Raw genomic sequence first — 26,650 nt, 5'->3', positions numbered from 1 at the left:
TCTCTCTAGAATACTCAGACCCAATTTTCTCTCTCTAGAAAGAAGAAGCCCCCTCCCATCCCATAAGCCCTCTATTTATAGGCTTAGGGTCATACATACGGTATCCCCTAGAACCGGGATATTTTATTATATTTATTACATTTAAATTACAAAGAAACATTCAAAATTCAAAATGTAACAAACCCCCCATTTGTGGGAAGAATGAGAGATTCTCGCGTATCTTGTTGAAGTTGTTTTTGGGAATCTTGACTTACTCTCCTCTAGCTAGTTGATCCACCTCCTACTGACCACCCATGCAAGTGCTGGTCGAACATGTGCATGGTGGTAGGACAAACATTTGTTGGTCGGACGTGCATGGTGGTAGGACATGCATGGTGGTAGGACATGCACTTCTCTCCTCTAACATGGCACTCTCCTCTAGCATGCCATGTTTCTCCTCGGACCAAATCCTTGGGGTCTCCTAGGACCACCCTCTTGGGGTCTCCTAGGACCACTCTCTTGAGTTCTCCTCGAACCAAGGTCTCTTGGGCTCTCCTCCTTGGACCTCATCCTTGGGGTCTCCTAGGATCATTCTCTTGGGGTCTCCTAGGACCACATCCTTGGGGTCTCCTAGGACCACTCTCTTGAGTTCTCCTCGGATGCTCTCTCCTTAGCTCTCCTAGGATGCACTCTCCTTAGCTCTCCTAGAATGCATTCTCCTTAGCCTTCTAGGATGCAATCTCCTTAGCTCTCCTCAGATGCACTCTCCTTAGCTCTCCTAGGATGCACTCTCCTTAGCCTCCTAGGATGCACTCTCCTTAGCTCTCCTAGGATGCATTCTCCTTAGCCTCCTAGGATGCATCCTCCTTAGCCTCCTAGGATGCACTCGCCTTAGCTCTCCTAGGACCAAGGTGCACTTGGCTTGGTTATGACATCTTTCAAGCAGTCCAAATTCTTCGTCAGTCTACCGGGTCACTTTATTACAACTCTGAGGAGTCAATGTATTTATTGACTATTTAATGTGTCTTTTACGGACCATGTACTGCCATTTGTCACATTTATTGCCACGTCATTGATCTCTAATTTTTGGGTATAACAGTTAGGCTAATATTAATAATAAGATTTGGTTTTTCAAAATCATATTTTATTATTAATGTTTCAGATTTATTTTGTAAACTTTAGTTGTAATTTAATTTCTTTTTACTCATTTTCTTCTTCTATAAATAGAGACTCTTCTTTCACATTTGATATGTAATTTTGAGAGTAAATAAACTATAGCAAAATTTCTTCTCATACTTTCTTCTTAGAATTTTGTGAGAATCATAAGCATAATGACATAATCTTCCTATGAAGGTTATGGATGATTCTATAGGCTAGTGATATTATTTTGCTACTTTGATTTACTATGTTCTTAATATAATGCATTTGAGCTGTTTATGTTCTTTCATCCTCATCTTTATTTACTTGTGCTAATAGTATATAAGATTAGTCATGCTCTTTCTATGTGCTTCTAATTAGTAAAAGTAATATTAATACATAATTTTATATCTAATCTTCTATTGCATTATTGTCCTTGGGTATTTTGTCATTTTTAGATTTTTCATAAGATTAAAATTGTGCTCCTAAAGTAAATAACTTTATAACTCAAATTGACTTTTGTTAGAAAATAATATGGACTTTAATGTTAGATTTTCCAAGTAAATGTTGGGATGTGAACTATTTACTTGTGTAGTTTTGTAAATTAAGTAACTAAGTAACAAACAAACATATTGATGATTCTTGAAACCTTTATACTTTTCAACTCTTGATTACATCTTACTTTTATCACTCGACTTATCTTATTTCATCATTTCACCAAAAAGACAAAAAAAAAAAAAATCTCAAATCTATTTTCATTTTCATTTCTATTTATTTCACGATACTAACTTTTGTGTTAGTTTTCTACTAATCTTTTGGTTTTAGGTTATCTCCTTGTGGATCGACCACCGACTTTTACTACAACTACCACTTAGTGGTTGTCACATTTTGGGCGTTAAACATTAAACTTTTGATGGCCAACAAGAATCCATAAAAAAAACATAAAAAATATTATAATCTATTTCAAATGAAACCTTGATTACTATTGAAAACTATCCAAATTAACATCCATTTTACTGTCTTCATTGAACCCCATTAAAAAACCATGGAAGTATTATATAAATTAATATAACCTTACTTTTAAAAAATTACTTATTGTTTAACGCCCAATCGTGACTTCCACTTAGCGGTAATCGTAGTATAGATCGGGCGGTCGATTCCACAAGGAGGCAAAGAAATAAAGTTAATCAATAAATAAAGTTTAAGAGATAAATAATATGAGGAAAATAGAACAAGTGATATTTTTGTTGTTTTTTAGATTTAAAGATTAGAAATAAAGATAAATGGAAGTGCGATGTAACAATAGGTAATAAGTAGGAAGGATCAAGAGTCACCAATATGCATATTTATTTATTTGGATCTTTGATTCACAAAAATTACACAAATAGATAGTTCACATCCCAAATATTCATTTGGAATATTTAACATTAAAGCACAAATATATTTCACAAAAATGTATTCAAGTGATTATTATTCTTTACCATGGAAGGATGAGACAAAAATTATGAGAAATCTAAAAATGACATTATATCATTGGTCATAATGCAATAAAAGATTGGACATAAAACCTAACACAAATATTACTTTTACCATTTATAAAATACATAGAAAGAGCATGACTAATTCTATATAGATTTAACAAAAATAAATATATATGGATGAGATGGAGAAAATAATAAAGATATTATCTATATTATTTTTACTGATTTGATAATACATAGAAAGTTCTTGACAAAATCTATATACTATTAGTAAACATAAATAAAGATAATATGATGAAGAAATAGAGATGAAAGAAAATAAATCATTCAAATATATAAACTTGAAGCACATGGTGAATCAAAAATACCAAACAAAGTCATAGTGCATATAGGATCATCCTAAGAAGGTTAGCCTATATGCTAGACATTCTCATGAAATTCTAGAGAGAAAATATGAGAAATTAGACTAAAATTTGGTAGAGTTTTGCTCCCTAAAAATTACATACTAATTATGAAAGAAGAGTCCCTATTTATAGAGGGAGAAAAGGACTAAAAAGATATTAAACAACAATTTGGGGTTTACAAAATAAATCTGAAATATTAATAATAAAATATGATTTTGAAAAATAAAATCTTATTATAAATATTAACCTAGTTATTTTGGTGTATGGTCAAAATGCTCTTTTTCAAAAACACCAAAAAAGATGAGCTTTAAAGCTCAAAATGGCAATGTGCATGACCCAAGGTGCATGAAAGGTTGGGCCAAAGGTGGCTGGTTGGGAGCTAGTCTATTGACCAAGCCCAACCAATCAGAGGAAGCCACGTCAACAAGCCGGTTGAAGGGAGAGGGCTGCTTCGGACTAGGCTGGCGTTAGGATTGCTGGGCAGGTTGAGCTCTATGGGCCGAAGGGATGCTAGGCTTTGAATGGCTGTTGGATTGCTTGGGGAGTTGATTGGGTCAACGCAGGAGGCATGCCTCTGAAGAAGGCTTGGCCGTGAGCTTCTTTGCTGGGCCGAGTTGGGCTTTCCTATGTGTTTGGGCCGCTGGAAGGAGCTGGAGAAGGTTGAGGGAGATGGGTTTTCGTTTGGCCATGTTGGGCCTGCTGGGATGAGCTCGGGTTGGAAGTGTTGGGCAGTTGGGAATTGGATGCATGGCTGAAGGAGGCGGACAGGTGGCGCAAGCTCGGTGGCTGGCTGGAGTGTTGCTGGGACACATGGCGCGAGGAGGGCATGCCTCCTGGGGTTGAAAGATACCAGGCAACCTTGGGTATTTGGGTCGAAATTGTGGGCCAAGTTTATTAAAAAATGCCAACTTTTCCTCATTTCTTCAACTTTATTTATTTTTTTCTTCTTTCTTTTCTTTATGACAAAATGCATATTTAATTCATACAAAATAACAATAAATTAAATCATAATCAAACATTTTCATTTATAAAATAAATTATATTAATTCAATGAAAATATTAATTAAACTTAATTTATTTTGGCCATTAAAAATCAATAAATATGCATTTTTCACCACTAATCACTTATCTTTGTTAGTTTGTGGTACATGTCTCTTATTAGTTTAATGAATATATTATATCTAATAATGACACTTTCAACTTACTCCATATATAAGTTTTAGTTTCTTCAATAAAAAAATTATTTCGAAAGAGGTTTCATTCAATATGAAAATTTTCAATCATTAATATTGTTATTATTATTATTTAAGATTTGATACTATTCCACTTCTATTTATTTATTTATTTTGTAAGTATTTTTTTAGTGGGACAAAATTGGGTTTAAACTATAAGAGTTTTATTGTTTAAATTTCGAGGCATTTCTTTGTCATATTTTGGTTGCAATTTATATATTGCGATTCATGAATTGGTTTACACATGCCCTTAGGCTAGACGATAAACTTTTTTGAATGAAAAAAAATTCTCATTTGGATTACAGTATCTTCGGACAAAAAAAAAATTAAAATATTACACGTATCTAATTTTAATTACATAATATACTATATATATTAAAAAAATCAATAAATTAAAAACTTTAAATGTCAAAATACTAAAAAAATTATTTGTTGACACTAGGGTGTGTTTGGGAAGCCACTCTATGATTATAAATGGTTGTAAATCAAATTTATTACTCAATTTATCGTGTTTGTCTGACTATGAAATTACATAATAATTATGTAATTGAAGCTAATTGAGGGCTTCTAATTATATTCTCCAATTCTCATAGTCCCATGAGACTAACTGTGTAATTACTAATTGTTTTGTCAAAATGATAATAATAATTCATAAATAACTACTGTAGAGGCCGATTCCTACAATTGATGAAGCGAGCACCAACAACTTGTGAAGAACAAAGAAGGAGGCGGTAGTTCAAATAGGAGCACCAATAGGGTGTCAGCCAGAGGGACTCCGACGCTCAAGTTGGTCAGGTTTTCGTGAAAGATAATCGAAAAAGTAAAAGAATAACGAAAGTAATATTGAGTAGGTGAATAACATGATGAGCGGGTGACGGTGGAGCTTGACGGTCCAATCAAGTCAGTCTGGTTCATGGTCAGGCTACGACGGAGCTCGTCAGTCTGGCTGATTTGTCTTGCTTGAGAGGATCAACTTCAAGAAAGTGTTCTTAGCCCAAGATAGTATTCAAAGTGATGGTTATTTGAAGGTCCTTCCTTCGCAACATGGGTCTTCCTTTTAGTTATTTTCTTTTCTGATGCTCTCTAATCCGTTTGACTCGCTCCAAGTGGTTACTTTCCGAAATTCATGGAAAATGTGACGCGTATCTTGATTGTTTCAAAGTTCCTGACTGATTGAGTGAATATGAATTTGGGTCCGAGTATCGATTGGCCATTTTGGATAATTTATTTAATATATTTGAGTCCATTTACATTGATTTGACCTTTATTGGATAGTCAAGTTGGCTTATTGGCCCTGACTTGCCCATTTCAATTACTACTTGATATCCAAACAATCATGATATTATATCATTCCAAACACTACCTAAAACTTGATTTTGTAGAAAATTGTTTGGAAAATTTTAAAAATTATTATTATTTGAATATTAAAATATTAAACAAGTGCCGTGAACTGGTTTGTTAACTTTGACAGATTGGAAATAGAATTGATGAAAGAAGAGACCGTTCCCTTAATGAGTAGAGAATTTTCCGAAATCTAAACAGAAAATGGCATCACTAGCGACCCACCTATCAGCATTTATCTTCCTCTTACCCACCGGTCTCCGTCGTCTCGTTTGCTCATCATCACTCTACCTCAAAAGCCCAGCTCTATTCAAATCCAAAACATGGTTTTTCTCAGAACCCAGATGGAAAAACCTGGACTTTTACATTCTCATCATAGCTCTTCCATTATCCTCCTTCTCGGAGACTTTTATCTTCTTGACTTTTTCAGGGCACCCAACTTACAGATTTGCCTTTCTGCAGCAATCTATGGTGGTTTTCCTCTTCTGGGTACTCCTCCTTTTGATCATCCTCAGAGAAAACGTTGACCCTTTATATATCAACGAAGGTTTCGCCTTTGTCTTCGCTGGTTTGACTTTTCTTGCTGAGTATTTTGTGATGGGAAAAGGAATAACGGGTTTTAGTAGCACGGCGTATGATTTATTAGGTACATTGACCCTTGTCTCTGCCGGTTGCTCATTCTATTTATCAGTTAGGCCCTCGGCGTTTTTTGCCGAGTTTTTGCTATCTTCGGGGTTAATTTTCAAAGGGACTTGGATTTTGCAATCTGGGTTGTCTTTGTATACCGATACATTTGGGTTCAAAGGGTGTCAGAAAGTAATGGTGTCGCCGGGTAAAGAGGATGCTGAAATGGGGTGTGATCTAGAGGAGGATGGTTTCAGGGCTGTGGCTTTGATGAGATTGTTGTTCATCGGGCATGCGATTTTGGTTTTGCTTTTGAGTTTCGGATTGTTTGGATTGTTGTCAAAGAACCAGAAACTGAGGTTTGGTGAGGGTGGTGGTCCTTTGCTTTCCCAGCTTGATTCAGAGAACATGCTGATACGGACTAGCGCGGAGCTTGAGATAGAGTGAAATGTATGTCTTTATTGTACATAAATTTAAAGATGAAATAATATTTGTTCGATTCATTTTTGATCACATATATGGTTGTCCTTTTGTTAGTGCACACAATTCATTTTCATTTTGTTATTCTTCTGTCAGATTGTTTTATCTGAGATTTCTTTAGTTGCATAACCTATGTTGTGAGATTCAATAGATGAAGCATTTCCCACTGAATTCTGATCAACTTGTTTGATGTTTTCTTTCTAACTTCAAGTAAGAAAGTGATGAGTTTTTGCCACTCGATGAAGCATTTCCCACTCGAGGCTAGCTCAAGTGAGCGTGTGTGTGTTTAATATTTCAGGTGATCTTATTAAAAAAATGTGATGAATATTATTTATCCCAGTTCTAGTCCCAATCTTGTCGTGGGGTGGGAGATTTTTTCTAAAGCTATTTCATTTTTTGGTGTCTTAATTTCCTGATATCCTTCAATAAGTTTGACATAACGTTTAAGTAAGAGATGAACATGAACATCAAGGTGTTGTTACAATAGATGGAGTGAAGCATTTGTAAGATCTTTGTTACCATGCAATATTGAAAGTACATATGTAAATTCTCTTAGGATCCTAGTTGCAGTTGTAAAATAGTTACATTTGGTGATGCAAAATAAATTATTCCAATTTGGTATATCCTTTTGAAGAAGAAAAGCTTGGCATTTTCAACCATTGTTGACGAAAACGCCCAAATCCAAGGATTTTAATTCGGAAACGGATTCTCTTGATCTTCTTGCTAAGATCTCCACATTTTCGTTTGATGACATTAGATTTAGTTAATTTGACCAGCTTTGTCATGAACCTACGTTCTGCTATTGCCAAAACTTAAAAATCAGAGAATTATAATTGAACCATAAATAAATCAAATCATCTCTCTATAGATGATAATTGAAAAAGTGAAAACCAGTCATCTGACAACTTTTTCTTATGAGATATGTCAATCATTAAATCTTTGGTTGATTCCTTACTGCATTACATAGCATTGTGACAATCGTACCTTTAACCTTGTTGGTTTTTGTTTCTATTTCTCCTGAGCTCGGCGTGTGCAGGACCTGCACGTTTAGTGTGTTAACATTAGCACTACTAACGAGTTGTAATGTCATTGCCTTGCTGATGTCTAACAGCAATTCAATTGAAGTGCTCTTGACTTGTTGTTTTTCATCATATGAGGTATTATTTTTAATTAAAAAGGCCTACAAAAAATGAGAAAGAAAAGAGTATTGGACACCAGCATACTCTTAGAAAAATATTCCAGAGTTGCTATTGTAATAAGGTTGTTGGTTCTGTACCTGAACTAGTCTTTCCAATCGTTTTCTCATTCTTCTTTGAATGAAACCTCTGGTGCTCTGTGGAATGTTGTCAGCCAAAGGTGTGAGTGAGTGTACTTTGGTGCTTAAAAGCCCAATAAATCACAACCAGAAAAACATCATTTGAGAGGCACAGAGAAAAATATGTTTGGAGATGTTACCTTTACATGATATTTAACATAGGCATAGAAGTTCAATAAACTCCAAACTGTTTTGTCTAGTCGTTTTTTCTCCACATGACGTGAACATATATCTGTGTATAATCAAAGAAACCTGGTTTTAGACTTGGGGAAAGTCAAACTCATCAGATACATGCAAAACCACCAGTGAAATATATTTGTGTGTTCTAATAAAGTTCTCTGGTATATGGAGAAGCAAACCAGACGATAGAAGCTTTATTTCTATCATAGATTATGGCCAAATGTGATATCTCATATTCACATAGAAAAGCTTATAGAAATTGTAATATATATTTAATAAAAGCCCTTGTGCCTCTAAAGTATTACCTACTCTAAGAACTATTTCTACTTGGATTAATTTGCTTATTGTTTGTTTCAGCCTGAGGCAACCAAATGTACACTTTACATATTAGATAGTAATCTAACCAATTCATGCAGGGGGTTCTGTATTTAAAGTTTAGAGAATATGTGGATACCAAAAGAAACAAATCCTCCATTGGTGCTCAAATCATCAAAAGTTTCTCCTCTCAATTCTGGAGGAGGAATTGGTGACCAGCTGCAAGGAGGTGCTTTTGCCCATTTTTCAGAACTACCTACATCCATGAGTTCCTGTCTCCAGAAAGAGAAAGCAATGAATTTTATCATTCTAGAAATATAGGAATAGCACGAAGATGTCTAATTTTCACTTTTGCTGTGTCAACCACAAACCTGAAAGAATGCTGTTGCAATAATCACATCTGAATCTTCTTTGAATCGCATTGGGAATATTGCTATGATTTTCTGGGGCTGTAAAAGACATCAAAACTCTGCACTTAACTGATTTGGAATTGCAAATAAAAGGTGTTTCATACGTCAGTAGTCTGTGAATGCTCAGTCATTGATACCAAATTCTTTATGTACTGGTTTTTTATTGAACACAATTTTGAGATTGATGCAGGAGAAGGGCAGAAGACTGTATCAAACATGTATAAGAAACTTGTATAAACTCAAGCTATCAAAAGATTACAAGTGTTCAGTGACACGTGAAAGTGTTTATGAGTAAATTTCAGCTGCTCACCAAATTGACATGATTATGATGTTTTTCAGATTAATTTTCCTTATGGGCTTCCCCAAGCAAGTAGCATGGACTTGAGAAGGTAATAAGAAAGTTGAGCTTACCTGTTTAATAACAAAGAAAGGTTCTCTAGGGTGATATACTAGTTTGATGGGTTTGTTCATTCCTTGATTTGTATCCTGGGAGTTGACATTCTGCAACATCTCCTTCAGCTGGGAACTTATTATTACTGCTTGCACAGCAGAAATCTTTGCAATTATCTTTTCAGAATCTGGAACAGTAAGAACTTACATCAATACACAGTTGGGAATGTTATTAAGAAAAACTTTTTTTTATCTTTATTAAATGAGATTCTTCCAGAATTATAGATGATAATGTGTTTTATTTAACTAGAGTGGATTTTAAAATTCTTGAATTTCTCCTGCAGTTATTAACAGCATATTGGTCAAAATGGAGATTGTATGCTATTAATTAAATTATTATTTTCTCTTGCTATACGATGAGAAAAAAAAAATACTCCAGCTCTATTTTCTTCATACAACCAAACATTTTTACACACACCCTTGAGCTTTTTATTTGCTTTTAACATCTCTTTCATGATTTTCAATGTTACCCCTACTATTAAAAGTACATTGTTTAACTATTTACTATTAAAAGTACATTGTTTAACTATTTACCATTAAAAGAACATTGTTTAACTATTGACTCACTTCCACTTTTCTTTTCCAAACATTTTAAATGCAAATGTTCCCTTGAAAACACAAGCATACTTAAGGACTTGTGCTGTTTCTAATAAGTTTGTTCATACATGATATAGGTGACTAGAACTTGAGAAGGATTACCAAACCTTTTTTCTTTGGAATTTTCGAAAAGTCCAGTCTTAGAGTAAGTTGGTATCCTTGTTTTGCAGGTTCAACAATCTCCACAACATCAGAACAGATTCCCTCTATCATCTGTATGGTATAATGTGAAAGCCCATATGATTGCAACACTCCTTGGGACAGTAGTGGCGTTGATATTGACAAGTAAGTAAGCTGTGGATCTGATGCTGGACACTGTTTATGACAAAGTGAATATATTAGAGATATTCTGAACATATTTTGCAAAATTGACAACCACAAAAACAATATAAACAAGTGAAAAAGAATCCCATTAACAACAAAAAAAAGATGCCTTTTGTAGTTGCTACACAAGAAACACAACTTTAATACACAGTTTATATACATTCTATAGTTCAAATAGAGCTCTGTTCTGATTAGTAGTACCTGTACATGGTATTCCACTGACCCAAATTCATACAAGTGATGATCAATCTCCATGGGCTTTTGAGCACTGTAATCAAATAGACATCATTAAGAATACAAATTTTCTGGATTTTGTGACAATACTTAAAAAAAAACCCTCTATTATTAAACATTGCTGTCCCTTTATATCTAGGGTTTGGAATTTTCCTTTTTCTTTTTCCTCCAATAACTTCACAGTATTAGCCATAAATGCCATACATGAAATTCTTGTCAAGTTTGTTTCCCTTTTGTTTCTTATTTATTTATTTATTATTATTATTTAAAATATATAAACTAATAAATAATCATTGAATTTGTTATGCAATTTAAACTTATATCATCAACATCCAAATTACAATCACACTAAACTATTTTCCATTCCAATAAGACTCGGAAAAAGATTCATTACTTTTGGAGGCTGTTTTTCTTTTTCTATTAACCAGAGTTGAGCTTTCTAAGTATAAAATACTGGATTGTAGAGTTAGATGTGACAGCACATTTTATTTTTTTAGTGAAAGATGATGGAATTTCCATTATTTCAATAGGTCCCATTCTAATTCTATACAGGTTTCACTCTGACCATAAATTTCTTCTGAGGACATAGCTCATCCAACTGGAAAGCATATTTTCCTGTCTGCCTAAGTGCTTCCATGTATTCTGCAATAATATCTAGATTTTCATTAAGTTTTTTAATCTTGTTGATATTCATTCATTTGACTTAACTTCTTAACCTCTTGCTACAACAAATCATTGTATAAGTTCATTTTTTCCCCTATATAGATATGCACGAGTGTGTATTAACTTTTCTTGACATCTTACATCTCTATGACCCCATTTGTGAAAAGAGAAATCTAGTGTTCCAATCACATATTGATACATAATAGAGTGAGATCTAGTAGGGATACATAATATATTACATGCCCATATCTGATTGGACGAAAAGAACAATAAGCTTGACTATTTAGACTCAGTTGTGTATGTTAGAACTTTGACCATTTAGAAGATAACCATAGTAAAACAAAGTTTTACTTACCGGTATAGTTTGAGCAGGATTTCCTTTAGAGCTGGAGATCCTCTCTCAAAGCATGCCATATCTGAGAATCTATATGAATCTTTCTCTTTTTCTTTCTAGTTTGCATGACATGAATTTGTGAATGGAAGTCAAGTGTCTGATATACCATTTTACAAAGCATGTACCACTGAGTTTGTTTGGTATGATCTTTGAGTAAAATTTAAGTTCCCAAAAGTTGAAATCAAGTTTAGCAACCTTTGAAGCAAGTTCTCACTCTGTCCTATTCTAGTCTCCACTATTACACCTAATTTGTAAACCTATCACTACACTACACATTTCATCCCACTATGCCTTAATGCCACCAAATTGACATTTACAACTCAATTGTACAACTCAAGTGTTTTTGGTGAGTAAATTATCTGAAAATAAACTGTGAAAATGTAGTACTTGTGAATATTGAAGGGTGTTTTTCTTACTTTTCTATTAATATTATCGTAAGCTCAATGATCCCAATAGTGAGTGTGACTTGCTAAGAAAATTCACACACATATATATATATATATATATATATATGTCCTACAACACCCACTTATAACATCACCACATGCTTTTGTGATTTTAGCCAAAGGTTAAGGACATCCACAAATCAACCGACTTTTTTCTTACGATTTTGTCATAAGAATTTGATGGCTTATCATAACACATTCTATGTATCATAAGGGGTCGTGGGGTTTCAATGTTGAGTAATGATTGCGACATATAATTTTCTCTAGTGTAACAGCATTATCAATCACTGTTAAAAGTCTTCTGTTCACACACTTAATAAATTGTCTTAATGGAATTAGCCACTGATGTGACGTATTGTAATTAGTGTAATTTAATATTGAGTCTCATATATTTGAATTTAATAAGTATTGTGATGTATCGTTAACTAATTATGAGATGTCATCTCGTGTGGTGTTGGAGGACACCTTAAAATGACAAATAACAATACCGATATGTAAAAGTATGTATTTCTTCAAAATTAAAAAAAAGCTATGTATTACACATATTAATATATTGAGTAATAATATATACACATATAATTTACACTAAAATATTATTATGTGAGTATTTTTTAATCAATCATATTCAATATATTTATCTATTTTAAGATGAATTAGATTATATTTTAATATAATTTATGCGTGTAGGTATCATTCTCTTGTATAATTATTCTCCTCCCTATTCTTTCATACCATATAATCCATTTTCTCAAATTTCCTTTACTTTTCTCTCTCATATATTATTTATTACTCTACCAAACATATAACATGAATTAGTACACAAGACAATCTCATAATACAAATGGCAATCATATGTAGTAACAAAATTTGTGCAATAATTAAGATTCATTATATTCGGTAGGTTAAGATTCTTTTTTTTTTTATTTCCCCTTAAAAATATTAAACATGCATTTAAGGGACTTTTTTTTTTTCTTTGTTTTTTTTTTCTGTAGTTGCCTTGAAATTATGCAATTGTACAAATGATTAACAGATTAAAATAAAAACTACTTTCGTGTTGACCAACACCATCCAAAAAAAGAAAAGAAACAGTCAATTTTTTATTTAATTATTCGTTCACATTTAACTAATACATTAACTTGTTTATATATTGAAGCCATGTTTACGTGGTTTCTGTACATTATGTTGAATAAATACACCAGAAATTGTTATTAAGCCAATGAAATCCTTTTTTGGCCTCAAACTTGAGATCTATCGTTTTGAACAACTTGTTAAAAGTGATATATTTGTCATTGATTGTGACATCATTATCATTTTTCTTTTGTAACATTATGCCTTCCAACCAACCCAAGAAAAACTAAACCATCAAACTTGTAGTCACATCTTTTATGTTTATATATCATATCATTTAAATACCATATTGAAGTATTCATATCATAGTTCATTGGTGACATGCATGTACTGATGTTATTTCAAATTCTGTTTTGTTTGATAAAATATAAGTTCATGACTTTTTCTTTTATTAAATAAATTTTAAAAAACATATATTTATTTTTGTTAGAGGGGTGTTGTCATTTTTTTTTTATCCAATACATAAATCACCTAGAAAAGAAAATAAAAATGAATTAGACAAATATTAGTACATATGTGCACTCAAAATATACACTTAAATATTACACACATTGATGTGGCAGTTTAGCCTAGTCAATCATATCTATTAAAACTAGGACCCACTATTTTAAACAAATATGTCACTCTATATAATACTTAAGTACATATTTTGTGTCTACAGTCTTAAAATAAAAGGCATTAATGTGGAGTAAAAGGAATGCTAATGAGATTCACTTAAAAGAAATTGTATTATGTGACTCATATGTATTAGTGTATCACCATTACTTGTGTATTTTATTTTTATTTACAATAATAAAAAATATTTCTTTTATTTGAAACTCTTTTCGGAGCTCAAGAATAAAAAAATAATAAAAAATTATATAAAAATACATTTATATTAATTTTTTTAAATATTAAATTAAAAGAAAAAAAACTAGCCATCTACTCATCCAGATAAGAGATTGATGTGTCAATTCAAAGGGTATATAAAAAAATTTGGACAAACTACAATGAGATAAGTTTTCTAAAATGTGCAACTATGTAGCCAACTCATTAAATATTATCTTTATTTTTATTTTTGAGATAAAAACTGTTATTTATTGTTTAGAAGTTATTTTATTTTTAGCATAAATATATCGTCACTTGGAGTAAATTTTTACTTACACAGTTGTCAATATAATTATCTGAAAATTATTATTATTTAACAATTTACTTCTTATCCATTTAATAATAACAATAATAGAAAACGAGAATAACTAACCTTGTTCATCTAGAATCTCCAATTCCGCCGACATGACACAATCATTTGCTTCTGGATAAATTTTTTTTTTACCAAACCCAAAATAAAAAAATATATAATAAAAAAATATCTCATCACCAATTAGAAAATATGTACAGACTGGACTTTGTATAGTTAAAATATTTTCTCTCAATTTTTATATATATTTTTTAATTTATCAGAGACTTTAATCCATATCGTCATCTGGCCCCGTCTCTGATCTGTCTCTTAGCCATGTAAATAAATAAATAAATAAATAAAATTTAAATGAATAATAAATAGAGCAGAACAAATAAAATAAATAATAAAAAGTCAATAATTTTATTTGATTTTTTTATAATTTATTCCTTTCATATTATTTCTCCATATTAGTTGTTGCCTTTTGGCAACTTCATTTTTCTTCCACTTCTTTTCCGCTCAGGAAACTGTTCTACTTTCCGTCACTTTCTCGGGAATGCAATGTGATTTTCTCCCGACTGATTTTTTGTTTATCCGTTTTTTATTTTTTTTTTCTCCTCTTTTAGTAAGAAAAAGTCTTTTCTATCTCGTTAAAAAGATTGATCTTGCTGAGAATGGACGTTGACCTCAGCCAATGCAGCGATTCGTACCCACCAAGAGCGTCGGGTATTGATTGAGTTGAAAGGTTTAGGGTTCGTGAATTATTGGTGTTTAGGCAATTTGGTGAATTGGGTTCTTGAATTAACAACGATTTTGGTATCTGGGTCTGAACTTTTGTTTTGAGTGAGAGAGTCTTCAATTGAGGGATTGGTGGGGTTTAAGATTGTTGATGGATACGCATGGTAAGGATTCTAATGGCTGCAAAGATAGCCCTTCAGTAGATTCTAAGGCTGAGAAACTCCTTAATGGAGGAGATGAGGACAGTGATTGTAACTCTTTGTTGCCTCCCCGGAGAGGTGGGATGTCTAGAAAATCAGATAAAGTACGACGAAAAGTTCAGTGGAACGACAGGAATGGGGATAAGCTCGCTGAGGTGGTGGAATTTGAACCAAGGTAATCAATAACCTTGATTCAATTTCTTCATTACGTGCTTAGAATTCTTATGCTTATTTTACTTTCGAGTTGACTTAACTGTTTGGAACTTGATTTTGGGGTTGAATTGGGTTTTTAAATAGTGCATATAGATAAAGGTGTTTTAGTTTTATTGTTTATTTTTTTTTTGTAAGGATTGAATAAATGTGCATTTAAAGATCTTATACGGCAGTTAAGCTTCGGACAAACTGCTAATGTCGTTTACTTGTTTTTATCTGCAAATATGTTCTGACTAATGTTGATTTACCAAATTATAGACCTTTTTTTTTACTTAATCTTGTTTACAATTGTAACGCTTTTATCAATGATTTTTAATTTATAAATGATTCTGTCTCTGTTTCAACTGAGGCTGAGTTTTGCATTTTTAAATACAGTGCTTTGTGCTTATTAACATTCCCATTTTCTGATTTACGTAGTTATGTAGGAATAATAGTTTGGATTGACTACTCAAATCAATTAGGAGGAGAAGAAAATAGTGGCATCAGTTTTCATTCTGTTCAAGTTAGAAATTTGGTTGCTTACCTACTACTTAGCCCTTTTTTTTGGTTCTTTGTTTCAAAAGCAATTTCTGAGAAGGTGGTTGTAGGTATTTCTATTTGTGGTTTAAAAAAGTTAAATTTATGATGAAAAATAGCCCAAGGAAAGCTTTGAAGAATTTCTTGGTGGACTTAAGGGTAGCCTAGAATTTCAAAAGGCATGGGTCTTTCAAAGGGCATCAGAAGAATTTGGAATAATATTTGGTTTTACATGTTGGAAGTGAAAGTGCCTGTCAGATTTTTTGACTTGATGCTGGTTTAGGTTCAGGTTTGGAAACATTCTAATAAGAATGTGTGGACACATATCATTTTAGAGTCCTGGCTTGTGAATCTGCTGGACTCTACTGATAAGGGTCTTTCATGTTGTGAGCTGTCAGAAACTTATAATTGGTTATGGAGATGAGGTTAATGGCAAGTATCAGATTTTAAGGTCTTTGCTCAGCTGAATGCTGTTTCTTTTTCCCTTTAAACTAGAAAGAAATAATCTGTTACCACCTCCTTTTAAAAAGCTTTCTGCATCCCCTGAATGTACAAGGAAGACCTGATGTTTATAGCATTTCATTATGAGCAAATATTTTTGGATTCCCTTTTAGATAATGTGAATTTACTGAAGAATTTAGAGTGAGAGCATTTACAATTATACAGTTTTGGAATCATGTGTCTCTCTACTCTGACCAACTTTACTAATTTTCTAGATATGCTACCTAGATGAAGGATAGAGTACATTGGACTTGTACTGCACTTTTTTTGTGAAAGTTTTTACTTTGGTAGAAAGCATCATATGGTTACTAGTAAATGACATTGTTACGGGAGTTGATTCTTTGATGACAAGACTAGTAATGTTACTAAATAAGTATATTTTATCAATGTTCTGATATACCCGGTCATGTTTGGTGGGGGGAAATGAATGAAATGGAAAATATTTCATTTTCATTTTGTTCTTTGTTTGGTTTCAATGTAAAGCATTGGAATACCATTCCTATAGTATGGTTTCCACCATTTTGATGGAATAGTTATACCACCTTTTTAGGAAAGACCATTCCAATGCACAATATATATAAATCTTTATTCATATCAAAATTTATTTCATTCCTATTACTATTACTATTACCATTACCATTCCTATTCTATTCTTTTCATTATTGCCAATCACTACATTCTTCACGAAATGCAAAAATGTGGCCTGCCAATGAAAATTCTGAAAAAAAATTGATGCTTTCATTTCTAGCATATTATATGTTGTGTAATATTATCTGATTATGTCCTTGATGCTTGTCATAAACATGTTGGCATGCTAAGAAATTGATGAGAAAATTTTATTCTGAAAAGTCTAGAAATCCTTTTATTCGGATATTTTGAAAGTTTATCAATATTTGGGTTAGCACTCGTTTTTCTTCTTCAATCTTCTTTGTTTCTGGAGGAAAGGACAAAAGTAAGAAGTAGCCTATGTTCTGAATACTACCTATGTGCTTGTTCAATTAGCATAATCCAAAATATAAATACATGAATGTGCTTGTTCTATTGATCTTTTATCAGATTATGATTTGGCTCTCACCACCATTGTTCTCTTGTGTATTATTGCAGCGATGTGAGTGATTCTGAGGACGAGGAATCAGATTCTTGCATGTGCATTATAATGTAGATAACATTTCACTTCAGTACACCAGTAAATTCAGCTTATATTAAACCATCAGGCATTCTCTTTGATCTCCTTCGACGATTTTTTGTTTTGACAATACAAGGTGGCCCCGTCTTCAATAACAACTCGAGGGATAGACAACAAAGATCCGGATAGGGGCAACGATGTTTCAAATTTGCATCTAATTTTAGTTCTATTTTTAGGTTGATTTCCAGTCAACTTTCTTACAGGGAAATTTCTTTCAAGGTTTCAAAACAGACAAGGAAGACAAGAGTGTCTTCCTCCATGTGTAACATATTTACAGCAAATGAGCTCTTTCCATGTTTTTACTATGTATCTTGGTATGTATTTTAGTATACTATACGCTCGGTCTCAGTCGTCATAAAACTTTGATATTTATGTTTCCCTCCCTTTCCTCCATTCCCTCAGAACCAGGAAACGCAAAATGTCTATATATATATTTCACTGTATATGAGTTTCAATTTTGTGTACCAAATAGTGTTGTCTTCCTAGTTACATATATGAAGGTTGGTAGCATTTCTAATCCAAACAGATGGAGTATTTCACTTCTTGCAGCTTGATTTAACTATTGAACAGTTAAGACTGACCATTTAAGTTTTGTATTCAATCCAACAGATTATTTATCCCATATAGCTTGGTGTAGAAAGTTACATCACTCATTTGTAAACAAATTTAGTGATTTAAAAAAAAATGTTTTGTCCATGTACTATCAGTCAATTATTTATGTTTGGACACTACTGAAAGTGATAATGAAATAACACTTTGTTTCAATCTTTGCAATTCAAATTTTACAATAACATACATCCATATGTAGTAAAAAACTGTTCAATACTCTTCAGTTTCTTATCCAAGCAATAAGTCTCCAAAAGACAGTGAAAAATGCTCTCTCACACACACAACTTCACAACCACCCAAAACCTATCATTCGCGAGACAATCAGAAGAGCATTAAAGACAAAAACAAAAGCACAAACACAAGCAATACAAACCCATAATTCTCACTCTCTGTCGGAAAATTGTTCCTAGAATATGACAAAATATTAAACCCAACTTGCTTTTTTTTTTTTAAAGATTCTTTCTTCCCTTTTTGTATCTGAATTAGCTGTCTTTCCTCGTCCTTAAAAAAATCACACTAGATTTAGGCCAAGTTCCTGGATAACAACACTATGCAGGCCCCCAAGAACTTGAGCTTTGCTTTGACTTTCTTCAGGCTAAGCACCTGTTTCTTCCTTATTCTTTTTTTTCTGTAGATAAATTGTCCAAAAAGCAATTCTTGAAGAAGGGTATCAAACTGATTGAGTAGTTTTAGAATTTAACCAACTTGAAAGGCTGGCGTCAACAGCAATTTCTTGCAGAAGAGGCTTGGACTGGTTGCGATTTGGTTTTTCAGAATCAAAAGGCGATATACAAGAACTTGATTGTTGAAACAATTGAATGTTCTCCTTACTTTGTTGCTTGGGTGGTGCTGTTTTTGCCTTGGCTGCTCTCCATTGATTGATATTCTCCACCGGTTTTAGCACAGAATGCAGTGATGTAGTATTGCTTTTCTCTTCATCTGGTTTATCACAAGAAACTTTCTTCTCTGAACTTGTAGATGAAGAGTAGAACTCTTGGCTTCCTCTTTGGCTGTCAACATCATTGTCGCCATCATAATCTTCGTCTTCCTCTTCATCATTGTAATAATAATCATCATCATCATCGTAGAGATCACTGTCCTCAAATGCCATATCCTCCTCCTCTTCATCATAAAAGTCTCTGCAATTTTGGTATCTGTAGTTTAAGTTGAAAGAACCCTTTGAAGTAGACAAGATTTCCATTTTCTCACTCTTTTCCTCTTCCTCCAAGAAATGATCATAAGATGTTGAGACTGGTTCATAGGTCTGCACATTTAGATTAAATCTAACTTTCTTTCTGATTTTCGAGCTCGGTTGCTCCTTAGACTTGCGCCTATAAAAGTAACAAACACAATTATAACAAAAGAAAGGAAAAATTTAACATCTTTTTCACATTATGATCTTCATAACCAAAACCTCACCTAGGTTCAAAATCTGCTATAGTAGTACTGATAGGGTTCTGAGAAGAACTAAGTCTCACTATAGTTATGGATGAATCAAGTGGCTTGTAACTCCCATGTCTCTGCAAAAAAGAGTTTAAAATCCATAAATTAACAAAGGGTTTAAATTCAATACGGGAATTAACTAAGAAAAACAAAGACTTGAGTTGAGTTGAGTTAGTACTACTACCTTATGAGCTGGTTTCCTTATCTTTCTTTTATGGGAAAGCCCAAAACAAGCAAGGAAGCACCCCATTGGAACAGAACACACAAAGAAAGAGAGAAAAAGAGAGAGAGAAGTGTCTCTTGTGGTTCAAACTTCAAAGGGTGTTGTCCATTTTCATGGTGGTGGAGACTGAGGAGATGATAATAATAATAATATTATATGGCTCAAAAATTACATTTAAAGCAAAAGTAGAAGAAAGGAGTAAAAAGAGGAAATGGGTTTTATCATGGGGAAATTTAAACCCGTTTTGGCTCCAACGGTTGTTAAAAATAGAGAGTGACGTTAGGACTTTATTTTTTTATTTATTTTTTATAATTATGAATATGATGGTATATATATATTAAAGAAAAAGAGAAGGTAGGGACAACATAAACATCTTTGTCTGTCAACTGAATTTGCAAAATTGCGGCTCTCTCATTGTTGTTATTATTATTTTGTTAGAATTTATGTAAGACAGACAAGGCTAAGCTTATTTTTGATTCTATGCTACTCCAAATTTATCCGTTGTGGCCTGGCCAGCTCACAAGTTTAGTAGTCATTATTATATATAAATATAGACTATTGATAGTTGAATGCTCTTTAAAAATAATAGTGAATGGAAGATTATGGGGAGTTCTATGGACCCAAATGGGATATTTAGTGGGACAGCTTTATTAGATGACAAAATTTTAAGTATTTTAATGTCACATGCAAAATCAGATACTAGCAAAACATAACCTACTTCCACTCGGTCATAACAAATATTACAATAAGTTTTTTTTTTTAGAAAAAAGATTTTCATGTTAAAATATCGTTGAATTGAAAGATTTAATAATTATCTTGATTTTTTTCACAGATGTAATAACATCATTTTATATGCATATTGAAGCAGAGGAGGATTTGATGGATCCTTAAAATCAAAATCAGAATATTTTGGGAATTTTTGAATGAATACACCAAATTACTACCAAAAAAGCAAAAAGGAAAACATAGAAAACACTATATTGGATTTTAAGTTTTTAAAGTTTGGCCAAGTCTCCTCATTGCAACTGTGAATCATCCTTGCGGCAACATAGCTCCATCAAAGCCTCATTGCTATAGCCCTAGATCTTCTTCATTGTGGCCATACCTTCTTGACTGAGAACCACCGTTGTAATCATGAAACTCAGCAATTGTTCTATTAATAAAGGGAAATGCTAAAGAGCAATCTAAATGTGTCCAACACCATATATTATTATTAGTGTAAATAAATATCGACTCTCACAAACTAAATTACACCAGTAGTGATATGACATATCCTAAGATATTATACCTTATAGCAAGGCTCATTAATAAATAATTTTTTGTTTATTTAAACAAAAATTCTAAAATAAAAGTAAAAAGCAATTTTGATTTTTGATTTTTTTAAATTTCAAATAAAATTTTGAAAATTATTTTCTCTTAGTTCCGATTTTTTTAAAACAATTTTCTTCTTTTCCATTAGTTATCAAGTTGTGCGCACTATTTTTTCTTCCATTTTCGATCAATCTTGCATTGATGTCCCCAAAACCTAGGTCAATAATTTTCTTCGGTCACCAGAGAAACACGAGTATTTATCAAAAAATGAGAACTTCATCTAATCGATCACATCTACCTATCTCTCCTACCTCACATTTTATTCTCTTCTTACGTATTACTCTCACACTCATCGTCGTCCTCAAGTTTGACCATGTTGCTATCACCGTGGCCACAGTCTCTGTTAGTAATTTGTCGAAATTAATGATAGATGTGTCATTGAAGATATGAGATTATTTTTAATTTTCAAACTAAATAAAAAAAAAGTCAATAGAACAACTTTTTAATTATTTTTTTTATATTTAAAAGAAAACAAAATAATAAAATAGTTACCGAACAACACCAAAATTATTACATGAAAGACGGAGAATATAAAGAATGAAAAGATTAACAATCTCTTCATCTACTTAGTATATAGGATAGACGGCAACTCAGAAATATAAATCACTACTTAATTAAAGAGATATTAGTTTTAAAGATCTTTTATTTAATTTGTTTTGGTCAAAATTGCACTTAAATTCTTAATATTTTTTCTTGACAATAGAAATTATTTATCGTAATTAAATTGGTGGTTCTTAGTCCGCAATGTTAAGTTGTGACATGACTAAAAATTTATATAAGAATAAAATAGAATGAAATATTTGTTTTGTCAAGCTCTAAAATAAACCTAATTGAAAAATAAAGATAATAACTTCATTGTCAATAAAAAATTATACTATTTTTATAAATTTAGGAATTTAAATCATTAAAGTAGAAAAAGATTAAAGACATGCAACACTTGACAAAATAACAAATTTATACCACATTTTGTACTTTTTTCAGCCACATCACTATTTAATAGTGAGGACCAATGGTCTACCAATTTAGTATTGGACTAGACTTTTACTTTCAAGAAAAGAAAAACAGTAGAGTTTAAGTTTAAGTTTAACAATATATTTTAATTAAAAAAAAATAATATCATATTTTAAATATTTTTTAAATTAGGCAGTGCTATATTGGTCATTTTATATGAGTGAGATGAATTTTTTTTAAATATTTATATAAAATAGTGGATTATATTGGTGCGAAATCTCATCACATCCTAATCGACCAGGTTGACAAATATATGGGAGCTAAACTATTGAATTGGGTGTGAGGGACTTAACTAGGCACGAGACTTCATCAAGGTGAATGAGAAAGAAAAAAGAAACTTTGATGCTTAAATTATAAATCCAACTTCAAATGATCGAAGTTAGAAATATAACTTACTCATTAGGTAATACTTGATTATTATCCATCTTGGATTAGCATTGTTTATCTCAGGTAGATCCTAGCCCTTGGTAGAAGACTAGAAGGAGCTTCACTAAATAAGACAACTGCACTATCATTTGGTGCTAGTAATGAGATGACCTTTATGATTGGTCATGTTACTTGTCAAGTGCAATGCGTTATACGTTATTATTATGTGTGTGAATACGTTATAATATGTGTTATATTATTTTATAATATAATGTAAAATTATATTATATTATAATATAATATTTTAGATTAAATAAATGTGACAAAGTGTGTCACATATTGTAACATTGTAATGACCCACTAATCTAGACTTTTTGGACCATTAACGAAACTATACATAAACTTACATTTTTACGAAAATACCATAATTTTATTGAGTAACTTGTAAAATAAGAGTTACTTACTAACAAATACTAAGAAGGATATGGGATCCCATTGTCTTTAAAAAAACAAAACATGATTTAAATGAAAAGAATTACATAAGAAATGCGGAAAATACATATAAAACCATAAAAAGGTAAAATGAGACTACATCCTCGAATCGAATAACGCTCGGCCCCTTGACTCCATTCACCATCGATACACATCCTCTAAGCGTCACGAATCTTACCGCTTCTAAAGCTATTTTCCTGCACATAAAACAGAAAAGAATGAGCCTAATGCCCAGCAAGGAAAATCTAACACATAGTCATAAACATAAATTTCATAATAAATGTAAAGACATATCATAACACTTAATACATACACTTATTATAATGGTCATTATTACTTGAGGTCCCATAAACTAAACAAGTTTATGCCCATGAGATTAGTGGGGTCCTACTAGCTAAGTAGGCATATGCCCAAAATCTTTTTGGGGTCTTGTTAGTCAAATAGGGCATAAGCCCAAGCCTACAAACATACAAATTCATAACATATCATATTTCATAACATAATACATAAGATAACATAAGCAATACACATATAGATTTTATCCTATTTTCCTTACCAAAGTTACCGGGATATGATGGACTGAGTTGGGAATTTTGGAACACTCCTAAAACCATATGAGAAAGAGTGAGTCTTATGAAGAAGAAGAAATGAAAATGAATAGGAAGACTAAACCATTGAGAAATGTGCTTACCGAAACTTATGTGCTTAAGAACTTGGATTCCCTAACCAAAATAAGAATGAGGTTAGGGGACTGAGTAGAAGGCTTTGAGAAAGAAAATAACATGAAACAAATGAAATAGAGTTTCGGGTTTACCTCAAAGACTTGCAAGACCAATCTAACCACAACCGAAATACTAAAGAACTTTACTTCCCAAAGTGTTTGATAAGCTAAAGATGATTAAGCTTATGACTTTCCCACCCAAGTGTTTAACTCTCACACTCTCCTAGCACTTGCAGCTTTTGAACTTAGAGTAAAAGGTGAATAATGGCTGGGTACTAGGTCCTATTTATAGAGTTTGGGAATTAAAGTATCTTGATTTTACTTGAATAAAAATAATGGCTTTATAGGTGAGAATAATTTGAATAATCGTTCAGCAGAGGCCGAAGACTCGTTCAACAGATGCTGGAATTATGAAGGAGTTTGAATGGCTGAAAGGAAATGAATTCAAAAACATTTGAAAACATGCTGGTGGAGGCGATATATCGCCTGGACCACTGTTCCCGAGGCAACCGTGCATCGATTCGTGTTTTCCGTATCTACGTGCTGCGACATATCGCCCCCTATAGCTGCGATATATCGGCACACGCTGAATATGTAAACACGAAATTACACATTTTTAGCTAAGTTTGAATGGAGTAAACAGCCTTGACTAAGCCCTCAACGTATTCAAAGCTGCTGACTGACCCTATAACATTCAAACTTTACTCCTTACTAAATTTAATCCTCAAAAATACTTAATCCTTAATCACCATTCATAACATGTGCTTAAAATCCTATTGGTTGATATCTAAACCTTATAGTATAATACATATAATCCTTAATATCAATCATATTAATCAACCTTAGGTTAAAATTAATATTCTTAAACTATAGGTTAAACTTAGAAAATCTATAAGTACTACTATGAGTGTCCAAATAATTCCCGGTTTGAACCAAAAATCCACAGTCACAAAGATAACACTAAACATACTATAATACTACTAAATAATTAGCTAAGTAAAGTTCTTGGACTCTACAATTCTCCCCTACTAAAAAGAATTTCGTCCTCGAAATTTACTTACCAAATAACTCCGGATACCGGCCTTGCATGTCCTCCTCCAATTCCCACGTTGTCTCGCGTTCAGAACCATTGCTCCATAGGACTTTGACTATAGGAAAGCTCTTGGACCGCAACTACTTCATCCCTCTATCTAGGATGCTAATCGGTCGTTCCTCATAACTTAAGTCTTTCTGGAGCGCTATTGTATCATACTTGAGGACGTGAGATGGGTCTGACACATATTTGCGTAGCATCGAGATGTGGAAGATGTTGTGACTATCGGCTAGTGCTGGCGGTAGGGCTAGTCTATACGCAACTGGTCCCACTTTGTCTAATATCTCAAAAGGACCTAAGAATCGGGGACTAAGCTTGCCTTTCTTCCCGAACCGCTTGACACCTTTCATAGGAGATATCTTCAGGAACACTTGATCTCCAACTTGGAACTCCACATCGCGTCGCTTGGTATCCGCATAGCTTTTCTGTCGGCTTTGAGCAGCAAGCATACGCTGTCTAATAAGCGCTACAGCTTCTTGAGCTTGTCTAACAGCTTCGGGCCCTAGAAGCTGCCTTTCTCCTACCTCGTCCTAGTGCAATGGTGATCGACACCTTCGCCCATACAGCAACTCATAAGGTGCCATACCGATCGTCGACTGGTAGCTGTTGTTGTATGAGAATTCGATCAGCGGTAAGTACTTGTTCCACGATCCTCCGAAATCAAGTATACACGCGCGTAGCATATCCTCTAAGATCTGGATCGTACGCTCGGACTGCCCATCTGTCTGAGGATGGAAAGTTGTACTAAGACTTAACTTAGTACCCATGGCTTGCTGTAAGCTTCTCCAAAATCTGGACGTAAAGACCGATCCTCTATCTGACACTATCGTCTTGGGGATTCCATACAATCGTACTATCTCTTGGATGTAAATGTCTGCATATTGGTCTGCCGTGTATGAAGTTCTAACAGGCAGGAAATGAGCCAACTTGGTTAGTCTATCTATTACTATCCAAGCGGAATCATGCTGCTCATTTGTCTTTGGCAGACCCGTCACGAAGTCCATGGCTATGTCGTCCCACTTCCATTCTGGCACGCTAAGCGGTTGTAGTAAGCCTGCAGGATGCTGATGCTCCGCTTTCACTTGCTGGCATACCAGACACTTAGATACATACTCCACTATGTCCTTCTTCATCCCTGGCCACCAATAGACTGCCTTGATGTCATGAGTCATCTTGGTAGACCCTGGATGAACTGAGTACGGGGTGCTGTGCGCTTCTTCTAAAATCGTCTTCTTAATACCTTGATCATTCGACACACATACCCGATCCTTGTATCTCAATAAGCCTTGGCTAGATATTGAGAAATCTGTAGTCTTGCCTTCTCTGACTGCATCCATGTGTGCTGCTAGTGTGTTGTCATGTCTCTGACCAATTCGTATGTCCTCTAGCAGATTCGATTGGATAGACAAGTTAGCCAGCTTGCCTACAACCACTTCTATTCCGTCACTGATAAGCTCCTGCTGTAGCGGCTTTTCTATTCCGGATAACGCTGCCAAATTCCCATAGCTTTTCCTACTAAGCGCATCGGCAACTATGTTCGCCTTCCCTGGGTGGTATAGGATTTCACAGTCGTAATCCTTGACTAACTCTAGCCACTGGCGCTGCCTCATGTTAAGCTCCTTCTGAGTGAAGAAGTATTTTAAACTCTTGTTGTCCGTATAAATCTCGCACCGTTCT

The 26,650-nt window shown here is 33.3% G+C and overlaps 4 protein-coding genes across 8 annotated transcripts; 2 read left to right on the top strand and 2 right to left on the bottom strand.

Moving 5' to 3' along the window:
- Positions 1-5,609: 5,609 nt before the first annotated feature.
- LOC133819650 (uncharacterized) lies at positions 5,610-11,503 on the top strand. Of its 4 annotated transcripts, XR_009886409.1 has the most exons (4): positions 5,610-6,648; positions 9,238-9,287; positions 10,116-10,230; positions 11,056-11,503. XR_009886409.1 is itself a non-coding variant. In XM_062252949.1 (2 exons), exon 1 carries the CDS (start codon positions 5,779-5,781, stop codon positions 6,643-6,645), a length of 867 nt encoding a protein of 288 aa, XP_062108933.1. In that variant the 5' UTR covers positions 5,615-5,778; the 3' UTR covers positions 6,646-6,648; positions 8,590-8,763. The 4 variants fall into 4 exon arrangements, 1 of the variants encoding a protein (XP_062108933.1); XR_009886407.1 differs by lacking the exon at positions 11,056-11,503 and having other exon boundaries at positions 5,615-6,648; positions 10,116-10,741; XM_062252949.1 differs by lacking the exons at positions 9,238-9,287; positions 10,116-10,230; positions 11,056-11,503 and adding an exon at positions 8,590-8,763 and having other exon boundaries at positions 5,615-6,648.
- LOC133819649 (actin-related protein 2/3 complex subunit 2B) lies at positions 7,121-11,885 on the bottom strand. The gene is made up of 10 exons (XM_062252948.1): positions 11,522-11,885; positions 10,471-10,537; positions 10,053-10,260; positions 9,310-9,476; positions 8,860-8,937; positions 8,628-8,760; positions 8,134-8,225; positions 7,955-8,011; positions 7,663-7,717; positions 7,121-7,477 (listed from the first exon to the last, which is right to left on the bottom strand). The coding sequence occupies exons 1-10, from the start codon at positions 11,578-11,580 to the stop codon at positions 7,284-7,286; spliced, it is 1,110 nt and encodes a 369-aa protein (XP_062108932.1). The 5' UTR covers positions 11,581-11,885; the 3' UTR covers positions 7,121-7,283.
- Positions 11,886-14,767: 2,882 nt separating this feature from the next.
- Positions 14,768-18,113, top strand: LOC133819648 (uncharacterized). The gene is made up of 2 exons (XM_062252947.1): positions 14,768-15,403; positions 17,563-18,113. Exons 1-2 carry the CDS (start codon positions 15,180-15,182, stop codon positions 17,618-17,620), a joined length of 282 nt encoding a protein of 93 aa, XP_062108931.1. The 5' UTR covers positions 14,768-15,179; the 3' UTR covers positions 17,621-18,113.
- A 275-nt stretch (positions 18,114-18,388) lies between these two features.
- LOC133819647 (uncharacterized) lies at positions 18,389-20,134 on the bottom strand. 2 transcript variants are annotated; one of them, XM_062252945.1, is made up of 3 exons: positions 19,878-20,134; positions 19,673-19,773; positions 18,389-19,584 (listed from the first exon to the last, which is right to left on the bottom strand). In XM_062252945.1, exons 1-3 carry the CDS (start codon positions 19,944-19,946, stop codon positions 18,924-18,926), a joined length of 831 nt encoding a protein of 276 aa, XP_062108929.1. In that variant the 5' UTR covers positions 19,947-20,134; the 3' UTR covers positions 18,389-18,923. The 2 variants fall into 2 exon arrangements, with proteins under 2 accessions (XP_062108929.1, XP_062108930.1); XM_062252946.1 differs by having other exon boundaries at positions 19,881-20,131.
- Positions 20,135-26,650: the final 6,516 nt, after the last annotated feature.

Source organism: Humulus lupulus, chromosome 2 (genome assembly GCF_963169125.1).
Source record: "Humulus lupulus chromosome 2, drHumLupu1.1, whole genome shotgun sequence".
NCBI lineage: Eukaryota > Viridiplantae > Streptophyta > Magnoliopsida > Rosales > Cannabaceae > Humulus > Humulus lupulus.
Note: the sequence above shows the minus strand (reverse complement) of the source record. Positions and strands in the feature narration are given on the sequence as shown.

Coding starts and splice junctions, on each gene's coding strand:
- LOC133819650 (XM_062252949.1), top strand. CDS start 5,779: ATGGCATCACTAGCGACCCACCTATCAGCATTTATCTTCCTCTTACCC.
- LOC133819649 (XM_062252948.1), bottom strand. CDS start 11,580: ATGGCATGCTTTGAGAGAGGATCTCCAGCTCTAAAGGAAATCCTGCTC. Junction 8,761..8,859: donor TTGCAACAGCATTCTTTCAG/GTTTGTGGTTGA, acceptor TTCTGGAGACAG/GAACTCATGGATGTAGGTAG. Junction 8,012..8,133: donor ATGTTAAATATCATGTAAAG/GTAACATCTCCA, acceptor AACATTCCACAG/AGCACCAGAGGTTTCATTCA.
- LOC133819648 (XM_062252947.1), top strand. CDS start 15,180: ATGGATACGCATGGTAAGGATTCTAATGGCTGCAAAGATAGCCCTTCA. Junction 15,404..17,562: donor GTGGTGGAATTTGAACCAAG/GTAATCAATAAC, acceptor GTATTATTGCAG/CGATGTGAGTGATTCTGAGG.
- LOC133819647 (XM_062252945.1), bottom strand. CDS start 19,946: ATGGGGTGCTTCCTTGCTTGTTTTGGGCTTTCCCATAAAAGAAAGATA. Junction 19,774..19,877: donor GGAAACCAGCTCATAAGGTA/GTAGTACTAACT, acceptor TCTTTTTTGCAG/AGACATGGGAGTTACAAGCC. Junction 19,585..19,672: donor ATAGCAGATTTTGAACCTAG/GTGAGGTTTTGG, acceptor TTACTTTTATAG/GCGCAAGTCTAAGGAGCAAC.